General features: G+C 41.6%; 1 protein-coding gene across 1 annotated transcript; it reads right to left on the reverse strand.

Annotated features, from left to right (window-relative positions):
* Positions 1-681: 681 nt before the first annotated feature.
* On the reverse strand, positions 682-22,604 carry LOC138959978 (NAD-dependent protein deacetylase sirtuin-1-like). The gene is made up of 10 exons (XM_070331695.1): positions 22,464-22,604; positions 20,439-20,476; positions 12,738-12,858; positions 11,034-11,278; positions 9,318-9,470; positions 7,848-7,995; positions 7,334-7,413; positions 6,762-6,948; positions 4,700-5,683; positions 682-4,345 (listed from the first exon to the last, which is right to left on the reverse strand). Exons 1-10 carry the CDS (start codon positions 22,579-22,581, stop codon positions 3,987-3,989), a joined length of 2,433 nt encoding a protein of 810 aa, XP_070187796.1. The 5' UTR covers positions 22,582-22,604; the 3' UTR covers positions 682-3,986.
* Between the last annotated feature and the right edge of the window lie 51 nt (positions 22,605-22,655).

The raw sequence follows: 22,655 nt of genomic DNA on the forward strand, positions 1-22,655 counted from the left end.
CAAGACATAGGAAGTACAATGGTGCTTATTGGCTCTTTCTACCATGAGATATGGTTACTTTTAGTGGTTCACTACCTTATTTTGGTCACATTTCATAAGGGTCAAAGTGACCTTGACCTTGATCATATGTGACCAAATGTGTCTCATGATGAAAGCATAACATGTGCCCCACATAATTTTTAAGTTTGAAACAGTTATCTTCCATAGTTCAGGGTCAAGGTCACTTCAAAATATGTATACAATCCAACTTTGAAGAGCTCCTGTGACCTTGACCTTGAAGCAAGGTAAACCAAACTGGTATCAAAAGATGGGGCTTACTTTGCCCTATATATCATATATAGGTGAGGTATTCAATCTCAAAAACTTCAGAGAAAATGTGAAAAATGTGAAAAATAGCTGTTTTTTAGGCAACATTTATGGCCCCTGCGACCTTGACCTTGAAGCAAGGTCAAGATGCTATGTATGTTTTTTGGGGCCTTGTCATCATACACCATCTTGCCAAATTTGGTACTGATAGACTGAATAGTGTCCAAGAAATATCCAACGTTAAAGTTTTCCGGACGGACGTCCGGACGGACGGACGTCCGGACGGACGGACGGACGGACGGACGGACGGACGGACGGACGGACGACTCGGGTGAGTACATAGACTCACTTTTGCTTCGCATGTGAGTCAAAAAGCTTTGCAACTACTGGTAATAGCTACTTGTCAACACATTATGACATTTTTTTAACCTGCAGCTTCAACTATTTTTTTTACAAAGAGGTGCAGCAAAATGTCTATTTTATGGACCCTTTTGAAAAAAATCATTGTTTTTAAAGAGCATGAATGTGACTGGTATGGTTCTATGCTTCAAAAAACATTAACAAAATTGCACACACAAAATAGCAGGATGTAGCTCAGTCGGTAGCGCGCTGGATTTGTATCCAGTTGGCCGCTGTCAGCGTGAGTTCGTCCCCACGTTCGGCGAGAGATTTATTTCTGAGTCAACTTTGTGTGCAGACTCTCCTCGGTGTCCGAACACCCCCCGTGTGTACACGCAAGCACAAGACCAAGTGCGCACGAAAAAGATCCTGTAATCCATGTCAGAGTTCGGTGGGTTATAGAAACACGAAAATACACAGCATGCTTCCTCCGAAAACGGCGTATGGCTGCCTAAATGGCGGGGTAAAAAACGGTCATACACGTAAAATTCCACTCGTGCAAAAAACACGAGTGTACGTGGGAGTTTCAGCCCACGAACGCAGAAGAAGAATAAGAAGATTTTTGCTATAACAATCACAAACAAAGTCCAATGATCATGTTATCACGTAATAGCTAAGGGTGTAAGCAAACCACATGCCAAAGATCTAAGAGATATCTCAATAAATGATTGAGCAGTGAACAGATTAGTGAACCTACCGAAGAAAGCGAAATTTGCCCTGGCGCACAGCAATACCAAAATGCTGTTATACTGTGGCAGTGAAGGGGTTAACTTTAAGTTTAACCAATTCGTTTCTGACAATTAAAAGTTATATATTTTTGTGGAGCAAGTCGGCAGTTGAATACATTTTTGAAGGCAGTGTGCTTATTTTACATGCTCATCATTTGGGGACAATTGTAACATTCACACGATATCTCAGTACCTAGAAACTCATTTGAGTTCTTTTCTATCTTTGGTGGATCTTTGTTCAACAAGATCCAAAATAATTCAAATCAATTTTGTTCAACTTCACTAAAAATCAAGGATAAAAGTGTAGGACTAAGACTAAGACTTTTGGAAGATAGAACATAAAAGGTCACTACTAACAGAAATACTTTAACAACTTCACAGACAGTTCTTTTATCACTCCCCCTGTAACATGTCGCTGTAGCTTAACTTTGTTTCTGATCACTTCTTTTTTAAATCGTGTGTGAAACTGAATCAATAACTAAATCAAATGATGCAAACAAAAATTTAAAAAAATAGTTTTGCAAAATATATATATACTCACGGAATAAAATAACTTAACATGTTTTAAAATTTAATATCTCAAAATCGGAAAAAGTTGCAGGAGCGCGGGGTGGTACGATCATAGAACCATCAATTCCTGAGAAGAGGAAAAAAAACGGAATGTTCTCGGTTGCTTAGTTTTTTCACAATTGGTCCTCAAAGACGCATGGTGTCATTTTGGAGTTTACTAGACTGACGCCTAAGCTTGCCGACGCTGCCGACAGCCAGTGCACGCTGTGTGTGCTGTAAACAGGTAGGCCTGCACTCTTTGACTCTCGGGGCACGTCTACCCGTACTTGAAACCTGCAAAAGGTCTGCTGCTGATCCACGAATATTGCATGAAAGTACTGCCTTTGGTTTGTCCGTTTGTTTGTGAGTGAGAACAACTCACTAAAATGTTTCTTTCTCTTTGCCCAAAACTGTCCACTCTGTCTTTCACCATGCCACGAACGTGTGTGAACGATAGACTCGTCGCAATAGGGATGTTGAGAGGAGGGATGACTTATACTGATGTTGCTAGGAGATTCGGAGTGACCAGGCAATCAGTGCACGCACAGCGCTGTCAAACACACAGTGCTAAGTTTGTAAACTCCAAAATGACACCATGCGTCTTTGAGCTCAAATTGCAAAAAAACGGAACAAGCCAGACTATTCCGGTTTTTTGCCCATAATGAGCAATTGAACAAGCTTTACGTTGGTACAAAAAGCACTCCTGTAACTTTTTCCGATTTTAAGATATTACATTTTAAACAATGTTAAGTTATTTTATTCCGTGAGTATATATTGCCATGCCCATGCTTAAGCCTCTCATATAACTTCTTTGCTTCATTCTCCACAAAAGTGATTAAAAATATTAATTCCCTGCACTTTCTTTCTTTATTTGGTGTTTAACGTCGTTTTCAACCACGAAGGTTATGTCGCGACGGGGAAAGGGGGAGATGGGATAGAGCCACTTGTCAATTGTTTCTTGTTCACAAAAGCACTAATCAAAAAATTGCTCCAGGGGCTTGCAACGTAGTACAATATATGACCTTACTGGGAGAATGCAAGTTTCCAGTACAAAGGACTTAACATTTCTTACATACTGCTTGACTAAAATCTTTACAAACATTGACTATAATTCTATACAAGAAACACTTAACAAGGGTAAAAGGAGAAACAGAATCCGTTAGTCGCCTCTTACGACATGCTGGGGAGCATCAGGTAAATTCTTCCCCCTAACCCGCGGGGGGTTTCCCTGCACTAATAAACAAGAGTTTTCCATGGCAAGTAACATTTTACAAGTGAAAGATAAGCCTGCACTCAGAAAACAATAAGAGTCTTAGTCCATAGGCAATATTTAATACATTTTGTTTCTTTACCCTTCCCAGACCTGGGAATCCCTGTTTTGCACTTGGAGTATTCTCAAACAAACTTGGTGTATTTGTTAAAACATGAGCGTACTCCACACTACATTCAAATATCCATGATTTAAACGTGCTTCACACGCGTCTGTCGCACCGTTAATTAAAGTTACTATTTTGTAATCATGAATCAAAGTACTGGATCTGCTTGGGGTTGCGCTTGTGAAGAAAAGTAGTCTAGGGATATATTTCTCGTCGTATTGTTTTTCCACTGGCCATACTGATCGTATTCTAGACAATCATGCTTACAAAATACGGCGAAATCGTATGGGTTCCCAGGTCTGCCTTCCGCTCATGTTCTGCTAAACATGGATAACTAACGCAAACTGGGAAGTTTTCTCTACTGGCACTCATAATCTGAAAGCCTCATTTGCCGAAAAAGAAGACAATGCGAGACAGGCTGCTGGTCCAGATCAGCATACAGAAATACTTTGTTCTCTTCATACACACTTAGTATCTCCAATATGATACTTCCCTGAGAGTGAGATACAATCAGTTATCAGCACAATGTCATTAAAAATGTAAGAAATCTGAGATACACATATAGCAAACTGTATATGTGCTTGTCACAGGCAAGCGTAGTAATGGAATCGGGCAATCAAATCTCGCTTCATATCTTAGAAAAGGATCTCTTGCTTTCCAAGGTGGTATCAGAATCAGACTTGAGAGAGCTATCGCCCTGGCCAGTGCCACCTGAGTCACCCAGGGTCCTGCCTTTATCCTTACGGGAAACAGCAGATGATGATGACACAATGATACCAGCAGCTTCACCCATCTTCTCAGCGTCTATTTCCTTGTCCTCCAGACTGTTGTCAGCATCGTGGTCCTGCAAGGTCGGGCTGACGCTTCCAGGCGGCATCGTGTCCTCATCGCCCACACTCTCCACATCACTGCTGTCTTCAGATGACGAGTACACCTCTGCTCCTCGGAAAATATATCGGTTTGGTGGAACGAAGACAATCTGGTTCTCTGCAGATTTTAAGAACAAACAAGCGAGCATTATTCACTGTGTGATGATCAAAAAGACAAGGGTGTATGATGTACACCCGCTCTGCAAATAAGAAAAGCAAAAGCTTACACAACTCGCCTTCGTCATTTCCAATGACAGTGATGATGATGATGATTATGCATACTGAAATTCTTTTCTGAGCTAAATATAAGATACAGTTCACAAAACTAATGGTCCACACACACACACACACACACAGAGTAGCACACAGACAGACAGAACCGTAAAGGAGAAACAAAGAGCACCCATAACTAAACATCAATTCCACATTGTCAGACAAGATTTTTGTGCCTGGTCAACAAGCCACAACTTACCCGCCATTCGGCTGGCAACGCTCATCCGACGTCGAGGTACCCACATCTGGCGTATTTGTTCTATGGTGTCTGTGTGCGAACAGTGAGAATTGTCCTGCTTCGACTCTTTCTCAATGTCGATCTTTTCCTTCTCTCCGTGGCCCTGGCTGTGCGAATGAGAGTTGTTACGCTTTCGAGGTGAGTGTCCGTTTCTTGTGGAATGGGGTTCAGTGCTGTGCCGCGATTCAGACGAACTTCTCTGCCGACTGTGATGAGACAACGACGATGATGAAGACGGATGATGTGTGGTTTCTTCACTAGCTGTCGATAGTTTGACACTCTGTGTATGTGATGAAGTATCTGCAGTGAGAGGCACCTGACAAGTGAGCTTCTCTCTGCCACAATCACATTCCCCTTGAGCCGAAGCCTGGCTGCAGCGCACACAGTGGTGAGACACGGGTCCAGAAGATGAGACGTGAGAGTCCCCTGACTCCTGTGAAGAGACTGCCTTTGACCTGTCCCCACACTGTGTGTGAGCCCCTACGGCAAGGTCAATGTGGCCGTGGATGTCAGGTGTTGTAGCAGATTCCGCCCCACTGTCAGAAGAGCTCAGCCATTCAAGCCTGTCTGTGTTGGACAACCCGAGAAATTCAGTGCCACCCGCGTGACTGCTGGGATGGGTCACATGACCCGCTCCTTTGGAAGAGCCGCCACCAAAGACGCCGAGTCCGCTGTCAGCATTATGATCCACCGGATCCTCGGTTGTCTCCCCCTTCTCTCCTGGCGGCACTGGTAGCTCTGGAGGATGGGGAACGTCCCGGAAATAGTTCACCTCCTGTGCTGGGGGCCCAGGAAGAGCCAGGTGGTCCCACCCCTCGCCCAGCCTCTTACACAGCTCGCTGATGATGTCATCGCAATTGCCTAACAACTCCACGTCAAAGTTGAGGCTCTTGTGCAGCGGTTCTCTGTTGATGATGATCTGTGGAACGTTCGGAGGAATGGCAGCTGGAAAAGAGCAAGCAACACGGTTGAAAAGATGTCAAAGTGCAGCATTGAGGGCTTATAAACGATGATGATAATGTTGTTTTATTTCATTTTCATTTTCATTACTTTATTGTCCCATCGCTGGGAAATTCGGGTCGCTTCCTCCCAGTGGAAAGCTAGCAGCAACGGAGTCGCGCTACTCAGGTGTCTGCGTGTTTAGGTGTATTCAGCCACCTGCACTTATGGCAGAATGACCAAGGTCTTTTACGTGCCATTGTGATGACACGGGGGTGGGACATGGCTTCCGTCTCTGGGTCTGCACATAAAGTTGACCCGTGTCCGTCCCGGCCCGAATTCGAACCTGCGACCTTTCGATCACAAGTCCAGTGCTCTACCAACTGAGCTACTCTCTCGCGGTGAAACCATTAGGGCATTTACCTGGGTGTTACCCTGTCGTTTAGATGAGATACACAAGTGTAGGCGTGTTTAAGTGTAATGAGCAACCTTCACTTATGGCAGAATGACCGAGGTCTTCTAAGTACCTCTGTTGGACACAGGGGTCAGAGATGGATACCGTCTCTGAGTCTACACATACCGTTGACCTGTGTCCGTACCGGCCTGGATTCAAACTCTAGGATCTAGGCTCTACGACCTGAGATACTCACCCTCCCTCAAGGCTAATAAAGACAGCATTTAGGGCTAAGAAACACAGCATTAATGGCCAAGAAACACACAAAACACAGTACCCCCCACTGACTTTATTCCAAGCTGGTAACTTTGGCAAAACCTCTTCGAGTTGTAACAAATACACTCAAAACCTGCCCAGAACTATACCAACTTGGTAGAACGCCACAGGTGGCCAACATGTGCAAGGCCAACGGCAAATGCATCATAAACAACAAGCTGTAAACTCTTCAGTTCAAGTCTGTGCTCAAACTAGTATGTTGATAAACATCTACAGATTTGATTACAGATTATTACAGGTTACATCATACACGTAAAATCCCACTCGTGTAAAAAAACACAAGTGTATGTGAGAGTTTTAACCCATGAACCCAGAAGAAGAAGAATAAAACAATTATGACCAGGAGACACTTACAGGGAATGAGAGCGACAGGTCGCACTTTGAGGCTGGAACCAATCACAATGAGCAGATCACACTCGTTCTTGTCCAAGGCCATCTGCTTGTGGAATTTCTGTGGCAGACTTTCTCCAAAGAAAACAATGTCGGGCTTCATCACAGCTTGCTCAATGTCAGGGCTGCACTTAGGACATCTGGGGATTTGCTGCAACAAGAATGATTCAATATTAGTTTTTAAAAACTGACTTAGTTAGCTCTCTTATACTCTGAAATCAGCTCAGTGGCAGAGAGTAGCTGACAGTTTAGATCAAATACATCACTGTTTATGAAGCTACAGGGCTGAAGGGCTGAAAGTTGGGAGAAAATAAAAAATCCTGAAGAAAGCACAGACCCCCGGTGGCGTGAAGAAACAGCGCCTCTGTTACTCGTGTTAGGGGCCAGAAAAATTGAAGCATTGACTTGAGTTGAAAATACACAACAACACACACAATCAGCTAACAGAGTACTGTGAGACTCACTCTGCACAGTAAAGTGTTACTACAAGAGAAATGACACATCTGTCTTTTGTAGGTGAAGAGGAATGAACCAACCTGGTTGAAGATGTCCTTCCGAATGGCTTCAGCATCACAACTGTGGCCGCACACTCTACACGTGGCAGTGGCAAAGGAACCTGTCATAAAACAACAACAGTAATCTACTATGATGTAAATCACAAAATGAAACTTGCTTTGACAGGACCATCAATTTTCAACAAAACCTCTGGTAAGCAGAGACTCTACAGCACAAATTTCACCCCAAAATCAATTCTTTGTCTTCCAAGATTTACTTCAATTCAAATGTGTCAAGCGCAAAGAGCATAATTGTAAAGTTATGATGTTGCGCTATATAAATGCTCATTTATTATTATTATTATTATTATAATTATGCGTCGCCATGTTACACTTTAATCAAAATTTAAAATTACGTCTAGCATAATTAAAACCGTCTCATTTCTATTTAAGACCAAGGCAACAATGATGCAACAGTACCTTGAGGATAGAAGCTCAAGCACAAATGAAATAGACAAACAGAGAAAGCAGTGAAAGTCCAGTCTTTTTGACTTACCATGACACTCGATGACATTTTCAATGCCAGCAACATTTTCTAGGGTGTCAATGTTCTGTGTGTAGTTTCGCAGAAGCTTTCCGTGTGTTTCAAGTAGCTTGATAAACTTGTGGCAGGGGGAAGGCTCAAACTGACCTGGGTAGATTTCCTGAAAATATGAAAAGCAAAAGTCAGTCATCAAAGAAACCATCTAAATCAATGTTTTATACTGTGAACCCCCCCCCCCCCCCCCCCCCCTGTAAGACCCCCAACAATCTGAAACAAGAAGGGCAAAGCCCATACGACTCACATGCTTTACACATTTTTCCTACCAAAATACATGTGACCTTGACCCAAGGTCAAGGTCATCCAAGGTCATGCAACACAAAGCTGTTAATTCAAGACATAGGAAGTACAATGGTGCTTATTGGCTCTTTCTACCATGAGATATGGTCACTTTTAGTGGTTCACTACCTTATTTTGGTCACATTTCATAAGGGTCAAAGTGACCTTGACCTTGATCATATGTGACCAAATGTGTCTCATGATGAAAGCATAACATGTGCCCCACATAATTTTTAAGTTTGAAACAGTTATCTTCCATAGTTCAGGGTCAAGGTCACTTCAAAATATGTATACAATCCAACTTTGAAGAGCTCCTGTGACCTTGACCTTGAAGCAAGGTAAACCAAACTGGTATCAAAAGATGGGGCTTACTTTGCCCTATATATCATATATAGGTGAGGTATTGAATCTCAAAAACTTCAGAGAAAATGGGAAAAATATGAAAAATAGCTGTTTTTTAGGCAACATTTATGGCCCCTGCGACCTTGACCTTGAAGCAAGGTCAAGATGCTATGTAAGTTTTTTGGGGCCTTGTCATCATACACCATCTTGCCAAATTTGGTACTGATAGACTGAATAGTGTCCAAGAAATATCCAACGTTAAAGTTTTCCGGACGGACGGACGACTCGGGTGAGTACATAGACTCACTTTTGCTTCGCATGTGAGTCAAAAAACCTGAGGGAGTCTTAAAATGAAGGGAAATTTACAGGGGTTTAGAACAGAAAATGTGAAAAAAGCAAGGTCTTAAAAGGGAGGAATGCTGTCTGAGCGAACGACGAAGAAGAAGAAAAGGGAGGAAGTCTTAACACTTTCTCCCCACATATGTTGACCAATTATTTTTGGTGCCGAAACCAGCTTCGCTGCAGCAGGTCACTCAGAATTGTAGTGACTATGTATCAACACGCTGGAATGCAGGCGTTAGATGGACGTTACAGGAAGCGACTGAAGCTAACAGTCCGAGCGGATATATCCGTACCTGGTCAGATAGAGCCATATGAGTGGGTACGGATATATCCGTACCTGGGAGACAGTGAGTTAAACCGGGGGGTCTTAAAAGGACGGTTCCGCTGTACCAAAAATACTCATTTGCACAGGTTCTGTGACGGCATGATGACGTGCTGAGGAGGAAAGAAAGCACAACGTACCTTGGCGAACTTAAAGAATGGTCGCTGATCGGTCTTGAAGAAGTCGATGTCAAACATGGACTGTGGATCAGGCAGGTTGGGAAAGTCCTTGGCCAGTCTGGCGTACACTCCATCGCGAGACCGGAAGTCTGGTATCCCACAGGACACGGAAACCTGCACACAGTACAAACAATAATGGCCACTGACAACACATATGTATGGAAGCAAAGGTAAACATGCATGTGTCTTTATTTCATTGATAAAGACATACTGCCAACTGAAGATAAAATCTTTCTTGCAAAAGCCAGACACAGACTTCTTCCCGACAATCAGGCTAATGATGTCTGGAAAAAGAAGCATATCTTTGCTTATCCAGAGACAGGACTCAAAGGTGACATGATTCAGCATCAAATTCAAAATGACACTGTCAACAATGACGAATGCTCAATCCACACAACCCATAGCACCAAACATTCCGTTCAGATAAGCTTCTTCCAGAAAGAATTCTTTTGCTTCTAGATAACGGGAACCAGGTAGCTCAGTTGGTAGAGCACTGGACTTGTGATCCGAGGGTCACGGGTGCGAATACGGGCCGGGACGGACACGGGTCAACTTTATGTGCAGACTCCGAGACAGTATCCATGTTCCATCCCTGTGTCACCACTGTGGCACGTAAAAGACCTCAGTCATTCTGCCATAAGTGTAGGTGGCTTATTACACCTAAACACGCATACACCTGGGTAGCACGACTCTGTTGCTGTTAGCTTTCCACTGGGAGGAAGCAACCCGGATTTCCCAGCAATGGGACAATAAAGTAATAACAAGTCGCGTAAGGCGAAAATACAATATTTAGTCAAGTAGCTGTCGAACTCACAGAATGAAACTGAACGCAATGCCATTTTTCAGCAAGACCGTATACTCGTAGCATCGTCAGTCCACCGCTCATGGCAAAGGCAGTGAAATTGACAAGAAGAGCGGGGTAGTAGTTGCGCTAAGAAGGATAGCACGCTTTTCTGTACCTCTCTTTGTTTTAACTTTCTGAGCGTGTTTTTAATCCAAACATATCATATCTATATGTTTTTGGAATCAGGAACCGACAAGGAATAAGATGAAAGTGTTTTTAAATTGATTTGGACAATTTAATTTTGATAATAATTTTTATATATTTAATTTTCAGAGCTTGTTTTTAATCCGAATATAACATATTTATATGTTTTTGGAATCAGCAAATGATGGAGAATAAGATAAACGTAAATTTGGATCGTTTTATAAATTTTTATTTTTTTTTACAATTTTCAGATTTTTAATGACCAAAGTCATTAATTAATTTTTAAGCCACCAAGCTGAAATGCAATACCGAAGTCCGGGCTTCGTCGAAGATTACTTGACCAAAATTTCAACCAATTTGGTTGAAAAATGAGGGCGTGACAGTGCCGCCTCAACTTTCACGAAAAGCCGGATATGACGTCATCAAAGACATTTATCAAAAAAATGAAAAAAACGTTCGGGGATTTCATACCCAGGAACTCTCATGTCAAATTTCATAAAGATCGGTCCAGTAGTTTAGTCTGAATCGCTCTACACACACACACACACACACACACACACGCACAGACAGACAGACACACATACACCACGACCCTCGTCTCGATTCCCCCTCGATGTTAAAATATTTAGTCAAAACTTGACTAAATATAAAAATGAAAAAATAAGCCCTTGGTGACAAGAAATGCTTACCCCTGCCCCTGTCAGCACCAGGATGTTGTTACACTTTTTGAGCAAGCCAACGACGTCGTCAAGAGTGTTGAAGTCGGGCAGTTTCTTGCGTGGCCTGGGCTCCATCACAATGTTGATGATGACGTTCCACAGCTTGAACTCATCCACATCATCGTCAATCTCGTACTCATCGCCCAGGACATTCTTCAGCAGTGTGCGTGGATTCACTCCCAAGGTCATCTGACGCTGCACCCAAGATATCGGACCTGGATCAAAACAGAAAACATTATTTTAAATTCTCAAATACTCCCTGTTACTAGAAATGCCACAATAACAATATTTTAGTTTCTCAAATACTCCCTGTAATTAGAAAAGCTATAATATTAGCCACTCCGTTCCAAGTAACATCATCATAAAAATGGACAAACCTAATGTAGAAAATTTAAATTTTCTTCTGAAGTTTATGAATTCCTGGGTCAGACTTGAGACCCGAGAGCACTGCAGCATCAGTCTTTCAAATTTTATATTTATCATGCTTATGCAGGGATGACCAAATTGTCCGCACGGTCGCCAGGGGCGAGTAAACAATCCGCCGGGCTAGTAGAAACTGCCTGGCAACTCGCCCGGCTGGCCAGTGAAAATTCTGGTCAAATGCTACATTTTTGGTTGTAATATCGAGTTTCAAATCAGATGGAGCAGGGCTAGTGACTCTCTTGCAGTTACTCGCCCGGCTGGTGAGTTACAATTTTGGGATTTGGCCATTCCTGCTTCTATATATATATATACGACTAGTGTCTGTCTGTCTGTCTGTCTGTCTGTTCGCGATGCACGGCCAAAGTTTTCGGTGGATCTTTTTCAAATTTGGACACCGTATTCAGCTACACCCCGGACACAACTTCATCGATGAGATATTTCAACACGTGCTCTCAGCGCGCAGCGCTGTGCGCGCTGAACCGATTTTTGTGTGTGTTTTTTTGTTGTTGTTGTTGGGATCCACTACCAGTAACTCTTCCTTATCTTCTCCAGTATTTTCAGCCGCGATTATCTCCCTTCCTCCGTGTGGCGTCAATCCATATTCCCGTTACTACGTTACTATTTTTAGAAGGTCACTGCACGTTACTTGTTTTAGAAGGTCTCCAGTGTTTTGCGCGTTTATCTCCTTTCCTTCGTGCGCCGGCTAAGCCGGCGTACACCCGGCAAAGCCGGGTCCCAGGCGCAGCCTGGTATTCGGCTCTACTTCTTCCCGGCGAAGCCGGTACCCGGCGAAGCGGGTAATCATCTAGTATGGTATGCATTTAACCAATGCAAGGTGAATCTTCATGTACAATTAATATCCCATACTGCATTAGTAGGCTTGAATCACTGTGAACACCCATGAACAAAACATGGCGTGTTCAGAAAATACTCAAAACGCATAGACCACTTCTCAAACATGCACAAAATGTGTATGCTGTCAATCTGTACCGTATGACCGTGGATATGCTCTAAAGCATACAGAGGGCTTGCGCAGACTTGCGTCAGTTGAGGCAAAACAAGACCTATTTTGCAGAGTGGAATGGCAAAAATGTAAAATGAGTACTGCACCAAATGAAATATGTATGCAAACTATTGCTATGACCCCTGATAATATATACAATACACAAATTACAATCACAAGTTAGCACATCACACCTACAGATGTACAAAACATCACAAGAGTGTTTGTAAAGACCAACATGCACTGACCTGCTATTGGTTGCCATGAGCTTTCATCACACTGGTCGTTGAGCTCAGAGAGGTTGCTGATTCCACTCAGGTTGTCAATGTCATCACTGCTGTCATCAGAGTCACAGTCACCGCCTCCACCCTGCACAACCAAAATGTCAATTGTATTTTCTTTCTTGACAGTACTGATAACAAGTGATAATGCCTAATGCTGGCCATGTTCCCTTGAAAAATGTGAACAAAACACTAAGTCTAATTCAATATAGAATATACAAACGAGAAAGACATATTTAAAAAAAAAATAATAACCCCCCCCCCCCCCCCCCGAAAAAAAAACCCCTCTTCATATAAAGTTTCAAACTTTCCACAACCATGAACAATTTGCGTAGATCTGCCGGAATAACGGCAAAGGATTTTACGATGTGAAATACATTCAAGCAACACCAATGACCAAACGACATCCCTGTTGTGCAACAATCAATGAAACAGACCTGATCTAGCAACGTTATATATATATATATAACTAAGTGAAATGACCAAAATTGTCAGAATTTATGACGAGCGCAGTGGCCAAGTGGATAACTTCTGATAAGACATCTGCCTCTTAATCGCGAGTTCAAATCCCGGCCGCGGCTGCCTGGTGGGTTAAGGGTGGAGATTTTTCCAATCTTTTAGGTCAACTTATGTGTAGACCCCCTTCGTGTGTACACGCAAGCACAAGACCAAGTGCACACAGAAAAGATCCTGTAATCTATATGTATATGGGGGAGAATCTGAAATGGCGTCGAATGCCTAGTCAGCCACTTCAAACGTATTTTCTGTCTGACTGTGAGGTTGTTTTCCTTGTTGTGTGCATGGAACGTGTACAGTAATGAATAAAGAAAGAGCTGATGGTATTTAAAATGGTTTGGTGGGAAGAATGTAGCTATGAGAAGCAGAATTTGCCCAAAAATCACGAGTATTTTGCCCGCCATTTTGTGACACTTACTTGGGTAGGTATACTTCGAAGAAACTAGGTGGCACACTAACAGACAAAATCAAGTAGATGAAACTGAAACACGCGCACAAAAGATTCAGCTCACAGTACAAGCACTTGAAACCACATCTGTAGCCTGTAGTATTATTTTTTGCAACATATTCTCGGGTCACGGCGGGCGTTAGATTTTCGTGTCAGAAATCACGTAGGCACTTTCCCGGCATTGTCTGGCGTTGATGTACGATGGCAGAAAGAAAACTATACGATAAATTTAAGGGACAACACAAACAAATAAAAAAGAGACATTCATGATGATATCGTACGGAAATTACTATGAAGATGTGTTCTCCTCGGTCTTATTTTATTTTTTCGTGTCGTCGATTTTCGAGACTTCGTACTTCGGTTATACTTCATCGCTTTGTTTTGCCTATTTTTTTCCCGCGAAAAGTTTGGAACATGTTAATATCCACTTATCTTCTGGTTCATTTGCTGTCCACGATGTGTGACCCGGCACCCAGCGCCGAAAATGCGGAAGGTAAGTTGATACCATTTTGGGCATCATGTAACGCCCTCCAGTTACTAAAAAATCACTGGTTTTTTGCTTTCTTTCACTTTTTGTGAGGTTATTCTTGTATTAAAATATAATATTATTGTTCTAAAAACATTATGGGTTGATGTCGGTGATTTGTTTTCACAATTTGATGACTGGTTCGTGTTCTGAAGTCCGGCAAAATTTGCCGATGTTCATTTCAAGGGGTTTTCGTCGTTTTCTTTGTTACCTGTACGAATAATAATGATTTTAATTTTGTTTAATCCAGAAAGTGATTCAAACTCGGAAAACACGAGTTTAGTTATGAAAAATAAATAATAACGGAAGAAGTGTATTTCCGAACCCGGAGCTCGTTACAAACACCAAACGAATACCGTGTAGCGTAACGCCCACCTGCACTTGATGTGATTGTATTTGTTTCTTTCACTTATTTAATTTAGCTTACAGTTTGGAAAGACAGAATGCAAACTGAAACGTTAGACACGCATTTTGTTCTTTTTACACATGAACGTGCTGAACTTGTAGGCGTGAGTTACCAACACCACATCCAGTACAGTCGTCTCAGTGTAGGGAAACGCGCTCTTACTGTCGTCAGAAAACTTTTCGCTCGATTGTCGCTATGTTAAAGTAATTGTCTTATTTTTCTTCGTTATTCAATAGTATTAAACGCACTCGCCTTTATCTTGACCTTACACGAAAAAACACTGTGGCAGACAGCGGTAGTTACGGAACACAACGGTGGTTGTTTTCGTCGTGTATGTAACTTACTGAGGAGTACAAACTAAGAGGTATTAATACATGATTTCTGTCTCTTTCATTTTTTTAGTCTGTAAAAAACAGGAAATCGGTATTGGTTATTATTCTTTGTTTCGTTAAGTTCAAACCACGAAAATGGTTTTGCAAGGCGTTGGTTTCAAAGACGAAGGTGTGTCAATATCTTGGTGTAAGTAACTTACATCTCGAAGCAGTTGAAAAAAACACCCCCCCCCTCCCCCCGTTCCCTCGCTTTTCCTGACGATAAACAAAATCAGTAACACCACATCTTTCTTTCCATTCACTCTTTTAATGGTAAAAATTCCTTAATCGACGGAGTTGGTTTCCAACGCGATTTCGAAATTACGTTCTTCGTGTAGGCTAACTCGCTCGACCAAGAATAATGACGAATTTATAGAACCTCTGCTCACAGGTTTTCCTGTTGTTGTTTATTTCTCCTGCTTTCCCTTGTGCCAGTATTTGGATGAAGGTTGCATTAAATGTGTTTTATTATGCATAATGAAGTTGGTTACATACACCATACCACGGATGTTTGATTGAAGCATGCGGTGAACTGTAACGCACTCCGGAACGAGACCTTGCTGTCGTGGATTATCACTCGCTTTCAAGTTTTACATTTGCGCGAAGGCACTGTAATGAGCGATATAATGTCTTCGAAGTCACATGTATTTCAGGGAACTGTAAATACTTATTCAATATGTGGTCTATTAGAGTTAGTTACATTTCACTGGTGTAACGTAGATCAGACGTGTCGGTAACTCCCACGCTCAGAGTAGTTTTCCACTCTATTAACCTTTGGGTAGCGTGATGGTAGGCCTATAGTGAAATGGATTCAGTTGAAAATGCCCAGAATTTTGAGTATTCTCCGTGATTTAATTCATCTCGACCATCATTTCCTACGAATGGGTTACCCAACACCAAAGTTGGTGTCAGTAACGCGCTCCGGCTTGCAAAGATGCCTGCTATCGAGCGATTCGAATGGAGAGCAAAGTTAATAGAAGGATTAAACAGAAAACTCAAAGTATTTCGTGTAGCTGACAGATTTACCCATTTAAGATGTTAAAGTTATGTATCTGCTGACTGACACGGAGCGCGTTACACTACACGACACAACGGCTGCAGGTAACCAACGCTGCTGGCGACAGTACTGTCCAGTGTCGATTTTTTTTTTTTCGCGGTGTGCACACTGTCAGTACCACTTCACTCTCTATCTTCCTTGCCTCCACGGACGGGAGCCTGCCGCAGTTCCAAGGAGGAGGGAAGGGGGTGGCGCAGGGTGGTGGTGGTGGGAGTGGTGAGAGAGGTGGTACTGCGTGAAAGGCGAGCGTGGTACAGAGCCAGAAAAACACAGTGCACTGTTCGCTGTTGTGACCACAATCTGATGCTCAGTGTCATGTACGCGGCATGTGTGTGTGTGTCTGTGTGTGTGTATGTCTGTGTAAGAGTGTGTGTGTGTGTTGGGGGGTGGGGTCGAGGGGTAGAGGAAGGGGAGATAGAGAAGAGTTTAATTGCTAGGCGTTCCTTTTGTGATTGTTCTTTGTAATAAAAGAAAATTATTACACACACACACACACACACACACACACACACACACACACACTCAGTATGTTACAGTACCCAGGCTGCCCCCATTTTTAATATAGATTTGGTAAAATCTGCTTGTTGAAACGTCTAAGACTAAAATCGAACAATTTTAAATCTGGAATACACAAGGCTGTAGTACTGGAGTTTTCAGCTATGGGAACATGTACAATGACCAGAAAGAAAAGAGAAAGAAACCAATTACCTTATTCTACTGGACAATGATTTGGTGTGTGTTTTTTTCCCGCTGGGGAGGGGAGAAGGGTATGTATATTTTGTGTTGTTGATTTTGTTTTATTTATATTTTTTACCGTGAAACTGATATGAGCTCATTACACTCTTTCAGAAAACACAGCAGAGCCGTCTTCAAGTGCTAAGTACAACTTGCGGATTAAACTGAAAAGACCCATCAATTTACTACGGTGTGTGTGTGTGTGTGAGTGCGTGCGCGCGCGCGCGCGTGTGTGTGTGTGTGCGTGTGTGTGTGTGAGTATGTGTGTGTGTGTGCGTGTGTGTGTGTGTGACAATTCCTCACAGTATACCCTGAACGCACACATCCACACCAACACACACACACTGACAAACACCGGCACGCACACACACACACACACACACACACACGTTTAACCCCCCCCATACACACACACGGTTACCCCCCCCCCCTACGTAATTTACTGGTATGCTTCAGTTACAACTTCCCCAACTATAAACAATACCCTTTTATCCAGTTACAAAATGTTACAGAGATTTTAGTTGGAAAGTAGAATGCAATACAAACCATTTGTTGTATGTATTTCTAGTGATTGTTCTGTGCATTTTTTAGTCACTTGAGAAAAAGTGACTCTATGTAATCGGTCAGTGTTAGTCTGTCCGGCCGGCCGGCTGGCCGGCCGGCCGTCCGTAGACACCACCTTAACGTTGGACTTTTCTCGGAAACTATCAAAGCGATCGGGCTCATATTTTGTTTAGTCGTGACCTCCAATGACCTCTACACTTTAACGATGGTTTCGTTGACCTTTGACCTTTTTCAAGGTCACAGGTCAGCGTCAAAGGAAAAATTAGACATTTTATATCTTTGACAAAGTTCATCGGATGTGATTGAAACTTTGTAGGATTATTCTTTACATCAAAGTATTTACATCTGTAGCCTTTTACGAACGTTATCAGAAAAACAAGGGAGATAACTAGCCTTTTCTGTTCGGCAACACACAACTTAACGTTGGGCTTTTCTCGGAAACTATAAAAGTGACCGGGCTCAAATTTTATGTGAACGTGACTCATTGTGTTGTGAATAGCAATTTCTTCCTGTCCATCTGATGCCTCATATAATATTCAGAACTGCGAAAGTGACTCGATCGAGCGTTTGCTCTTCTTGTTAATTTGTAACCAGTGAAGTTACTTGCCAAACAACCATAGGCACATGATTCAGTACTGAACTCAGTTTACCTTAACCAAGGACAAGCTCAACTCAAGCCAGGGGATTTCATTAAGGTGAAGGTGCCAAAGAAGAATGGATCAGCTGTCATTTACATGGCACAGGTGAGGATGAAGAAAAATATGTGTAAGACTCATTAACTTCGGCGACGGAATAAGTGAAGACCATTTATTACAAATGCAAATTTTAATTTCAAGTATTTCTGCTATGCCAGTTTTGCTTCTCCGCCTACAGAGTATTTGTGCATCCTATGTAGAGCCTCACCACTGTAGTAACACTTGGCTATTCTCACTTCTCATTTACACAGGTCACACAGAAAGAAGGAGGGGTCATTTCTGGACGCTATCTCAAACCATGGGGAGCAGCTTGGAAATTCAGTGATGCCCTCTCATTTGTCGAGGAGTATCAAATTCCTCTCCAGGACATAGCGGAGAAGATGGACAGTGCTGTTCTTCATGATGACGGACGAAACATCTACTATACCTTTTGAACAAGCCTGCAGAAACATGTCAACCATTTGCCAGAGCTTTTGTTGCTGAATAGCACAACTCTTGACACTGAAACTGATAGTTTATTTTGCAAATGATTGTGGTCTAGCTTGGTTTTTTTTTCTTTCTTTTGATGCTGACCTTTTTTCCCTTTTACTCTGTAGATTGTGAAATAGCTTGGAAGATACTTGCTAATCTTGTAGTGTACATGTTTGACACGTTTTCTGTCTTATTTTCTACAAGACCAAAATGATTTTTTTTCTTCTGCAAGTTGTAAGATAACTGTGCCTTGCAAAATGCTTTGTTCTTAATCTGCTTAATACTTTCCTTACATAAAAGATGGAATGTTGCAAATGATGTTTTAAAACGCACATAACTTTTTCTCTGAATTACCCTTACACGTTGCATGTATAATATGCCTTAAAGACTAAAAATGCTGTTTTGATTACTATGAAGTTAACAGTTGGATTAATAATGGGGATATTTTCATGCCCTTATATTCATTCAACTTGTAACCTACAGATTAACACGGTACCCTGGTTCTGAGTCAGCCGTTTGTCTCAGCGAAATGACACGTTCTTCTCTTTATGAAGTATTATGTTCGCTATACCCTGTTATAATGAATAAACAAATATATATATCTATACATTGTATATATATAAGTGCACCAAGATTTGTGGCTACCATAAATTGCAATAACTCTAATCAGCTATTTAGACTGATGGAAAGCTTTTTCTTGCTTAATCTTATGAAAATGGACAATTTTCGTGATATGTAACTTACTCCAGGGCATTCTGTAACACTTTACTTACTGTTTCTCTCACACAACTCACTGCAACCCTTCATGCGGCGGTGAACTATGCAAGCAACCTTGTTCCTAACATTTCAACATAAAATTAGGGTACTGGCAGTACATTTTCTGTCCTGAAAGCAGGGAGAAGTAGTGTTTTTGGTAACAGGTAACCAGCACCACAGTGGGGCTTGATACTCAGCGGCCTAAAAAAAGATATGTCTGTGTGCTGCAGGTAATATGTATGAAAAAATCATAATTTGATAGTTTATACTTCTTGAATCCTTGCACATTTATGCTTTCAAACTTTATAGTAAGTGCCAGGGAGTAAATTGCCGATAACAGGCAAAACCAGAAACAGGGTACTCAGAGATTTGAGAAAAAAATATTGCTTATGTACATAGTAAAGACATTATATTATCTTAAAAAACATTTCCAGACACCCAAGACACTTATAATGAAAAGCAAAAAGCAAATCTGTGTGAAATCAGTTAAAAAATGTCAAAAACTGTGTATCAGCAGCATCTTTGGTGAAACTGTAACCTACTCCAAGATTCGACTCATGAGACACTGATGAAACTTCATCAAATTGGACAAGATTTTGTGCGAAGATACTTGGCTGTGCATAGAATAATTGCATGGAATCCAAATTTGCAAAACCTTAAAGTGAAAACAACAGTATAGATATTGTGATGTGACACGGTGATGTGTAACCAGCTCTGTATTTTATTTTGACACTCTACCACTTCAGACTGTTTGCCGATATTCCTTTTTCATTTATGTGAACACATACTGCATGGATTAATAAACTTTATAGAGGAAATAAAAATTGTTTCTGCTCACTTGTAATTTTGCCCTTTGTGTCACAAGAATTCGACACCATTTCAAATTCTTCCCCATATATATCAGAGTTCGGTGGGTTAAAGAAACACAAAAAATACCCAGCATGCTTCCCCCGAAAGCGGCGTATGGCTGCCCGAATGGCGGGGTAAAAACGGTCATACATGTAAAAACCCACTCGTGCAAAACCATGATAGAATGTGGGACTGGGAGTTTCAGCCCATGAACAAATAAGAAGTCAGAAGTTATAAACTAATAAAGTAGATCAGCATTTATACATTTTCTTACCTGCATGTTTTCTGCGCTGCTACTGCTGTCAGCTTCACCTGCACAACAAACAAATTGGACCAATTTATCATTATCACAAGATGAAATTAGCTTCTGAATCAAAAACCTTTGTAGCTGTAGTATTTTAGTGTGCATGTAACAAACAAAAACAAAACAATATATAATCCACAGTTCTGCTACTGTTAACATTTTTGATAGAAAAGCATGTTTTAGAATCAGCAAAAATTACTGCGACGACTCATGGTCAATTTGCAACTAAGCTCTGCAATCGGAAATTGCGCAACACAAAGTCTGTAAACACTTAAAAGAGGCACATGCTAAAAGCCTACTGAACTCCTAACTACGATGGAATTGGAAGCTTTGTACGTTTTTATACAGGAAGAAAGGTGATGAACAGGTTACATTTGACGTCACGACTCACATCATATACAAGTAAGACATGGTAGTGTCAGGCATTGGAATTGAAAAAGTAAAAAAGGCTGAAAATCTGTAAGTAATAGCAAAGTCGACGGCACGAAGGTTGGCCCCCCCCCCCCTGGAATTTTTTTTCCAAAGAACCTAAATGGTGCAATTTGGTGTCATCTGAGCTCCAAGACTACCATTAAATTCAGTTTTTAGAACCATTTTTGCCTCCCCCATTCATTTCTTTCGGCGGACACTTTTGCTTTTCCGGCGGAACAAACAAATATTTCGGCGGAAATTTGTCTTTCGGCGGACAATTCCCATGCCTGTAATGTATCTTGAACTTCTGATGCGCTTTGGGGTCCTGAATTGCATTCTAAATATTACATTCCAGGGGTGTGCAAATCCACTAACCCGTGACCCGGGGGGAGTTAAAAATTGGCCGGGTTAGCTGAGGTCTTTGAGTAGCATTCCCGTGGGTTAGCTAAAAATTTCACAAACAAAACTCAAGATAGAGCTTCAAATGCCAACTCCTTACTAAAATGAATGGCCAAAATACATTTCCCCTTGTTTTTCATAATGAAAACAAAACCGAAACCCAAACAGTAAGTACTGTTTCTAAGGCGCTTTTTCTGAAGTATTGATCGTGTTCGAAAATGTCGTCTGCTTCAACGATGTGAGTTACATCCCTTAGTTTAGTTTTACATTTTGACCAATGAGAAAGCGCTTTCTAATTTGTTTCAGGCCACTGAAAAACAACCATGGCGTTGTTTATAATCCAATGTTTCTGTGTGTGAAACTTCAAAGACAAAATAAGAAAAGTTGGAGTGGGTTACCTATTTTTTTCCCGGGTGAGCTGGAAATGAGATTCTACTAACCCGTGGGTGAGTTGTTTATTTTTAAATTTGCACACCCCTGCATTCACAATAAGGCTCCCCAACAATTATTGCGCATCCTTTTGCCCTTCCAAAATGATGACATTTTGGTGGTTTGTTGTCACTGTCCGACCAGCATTTTGTCGGTTCTTGGAAACCATATTGTCTTCTGTTTCATCTTTATCAACCTCAGCCTTTTGGCCTTGGTCAATTAAGATGAAAGTTGAAACAGAAGATGACAGTTTTGACATGCTCCCCTCCGACCAACAAAAAAGCTTGTCTGACATAATAATATATGACAACAAGCCAATTAATATTTTTTTTCTCATATTGTTTGATTGGCTTGCTTAGACTGTCATGATCTGATGCACATCAAAAAGTCTGACTGCATATATCTAACAATATGAATAATTGACTTAGAAAAAAACCTGACCAACTTGTCTCCCTTCCCAATGCATAGAAGTGGAAACAAGTTACTCCCCTTTTCCACACCTGCAGTTACAACAGCAGCACTAGTAGAATATACATTTTAGAAGCAGCTCAAATCACTACAACCAATAAAAGTTGAAAATAACGGCTTTGAGGGCTAACATTAAACACATTGTATACGTATCATCTTCGATCCCATGCAGACGTGTGTACCCCTCCGACAGCCACCATCACTGATTTCGGCCATGTTGCAGTAATAAGACGTTTGCATCAAACGACAACAAAAATTGAAAAATACTATTTCACAACCTATATTTACCTGGCTCATATCTGTCATCCGTTAGTTCAGATGTTGTTGCAGCATCTTCCCTATCAGGATCAAGTCGGAGTCGTTTTGAAAGAGGTTCGTAGTCCTGTTTTTCGCCTTCCGATTCCATCGTTTGTTCCTGGTCACATCGACAATGCGACTGCGCATGTGCGGAACGAACGGGGAGGCATTGTAAATGTTCAC

The sequence above is a fragment of the Littorina saxatilis genome, linkage group LG2 (assembly GCF_037325665.1).
Source record: "Littorina saxatilis isolate snail1 linkage group LG2, US_GU_Lsax_2.0, whole genome shotgun sequence".
NCBI lineage: Eukaryota > Metazoa > Mollusca > Gastropoda > Littorinimorpha > Littorinidae > Littorina > Littorina saxatilis.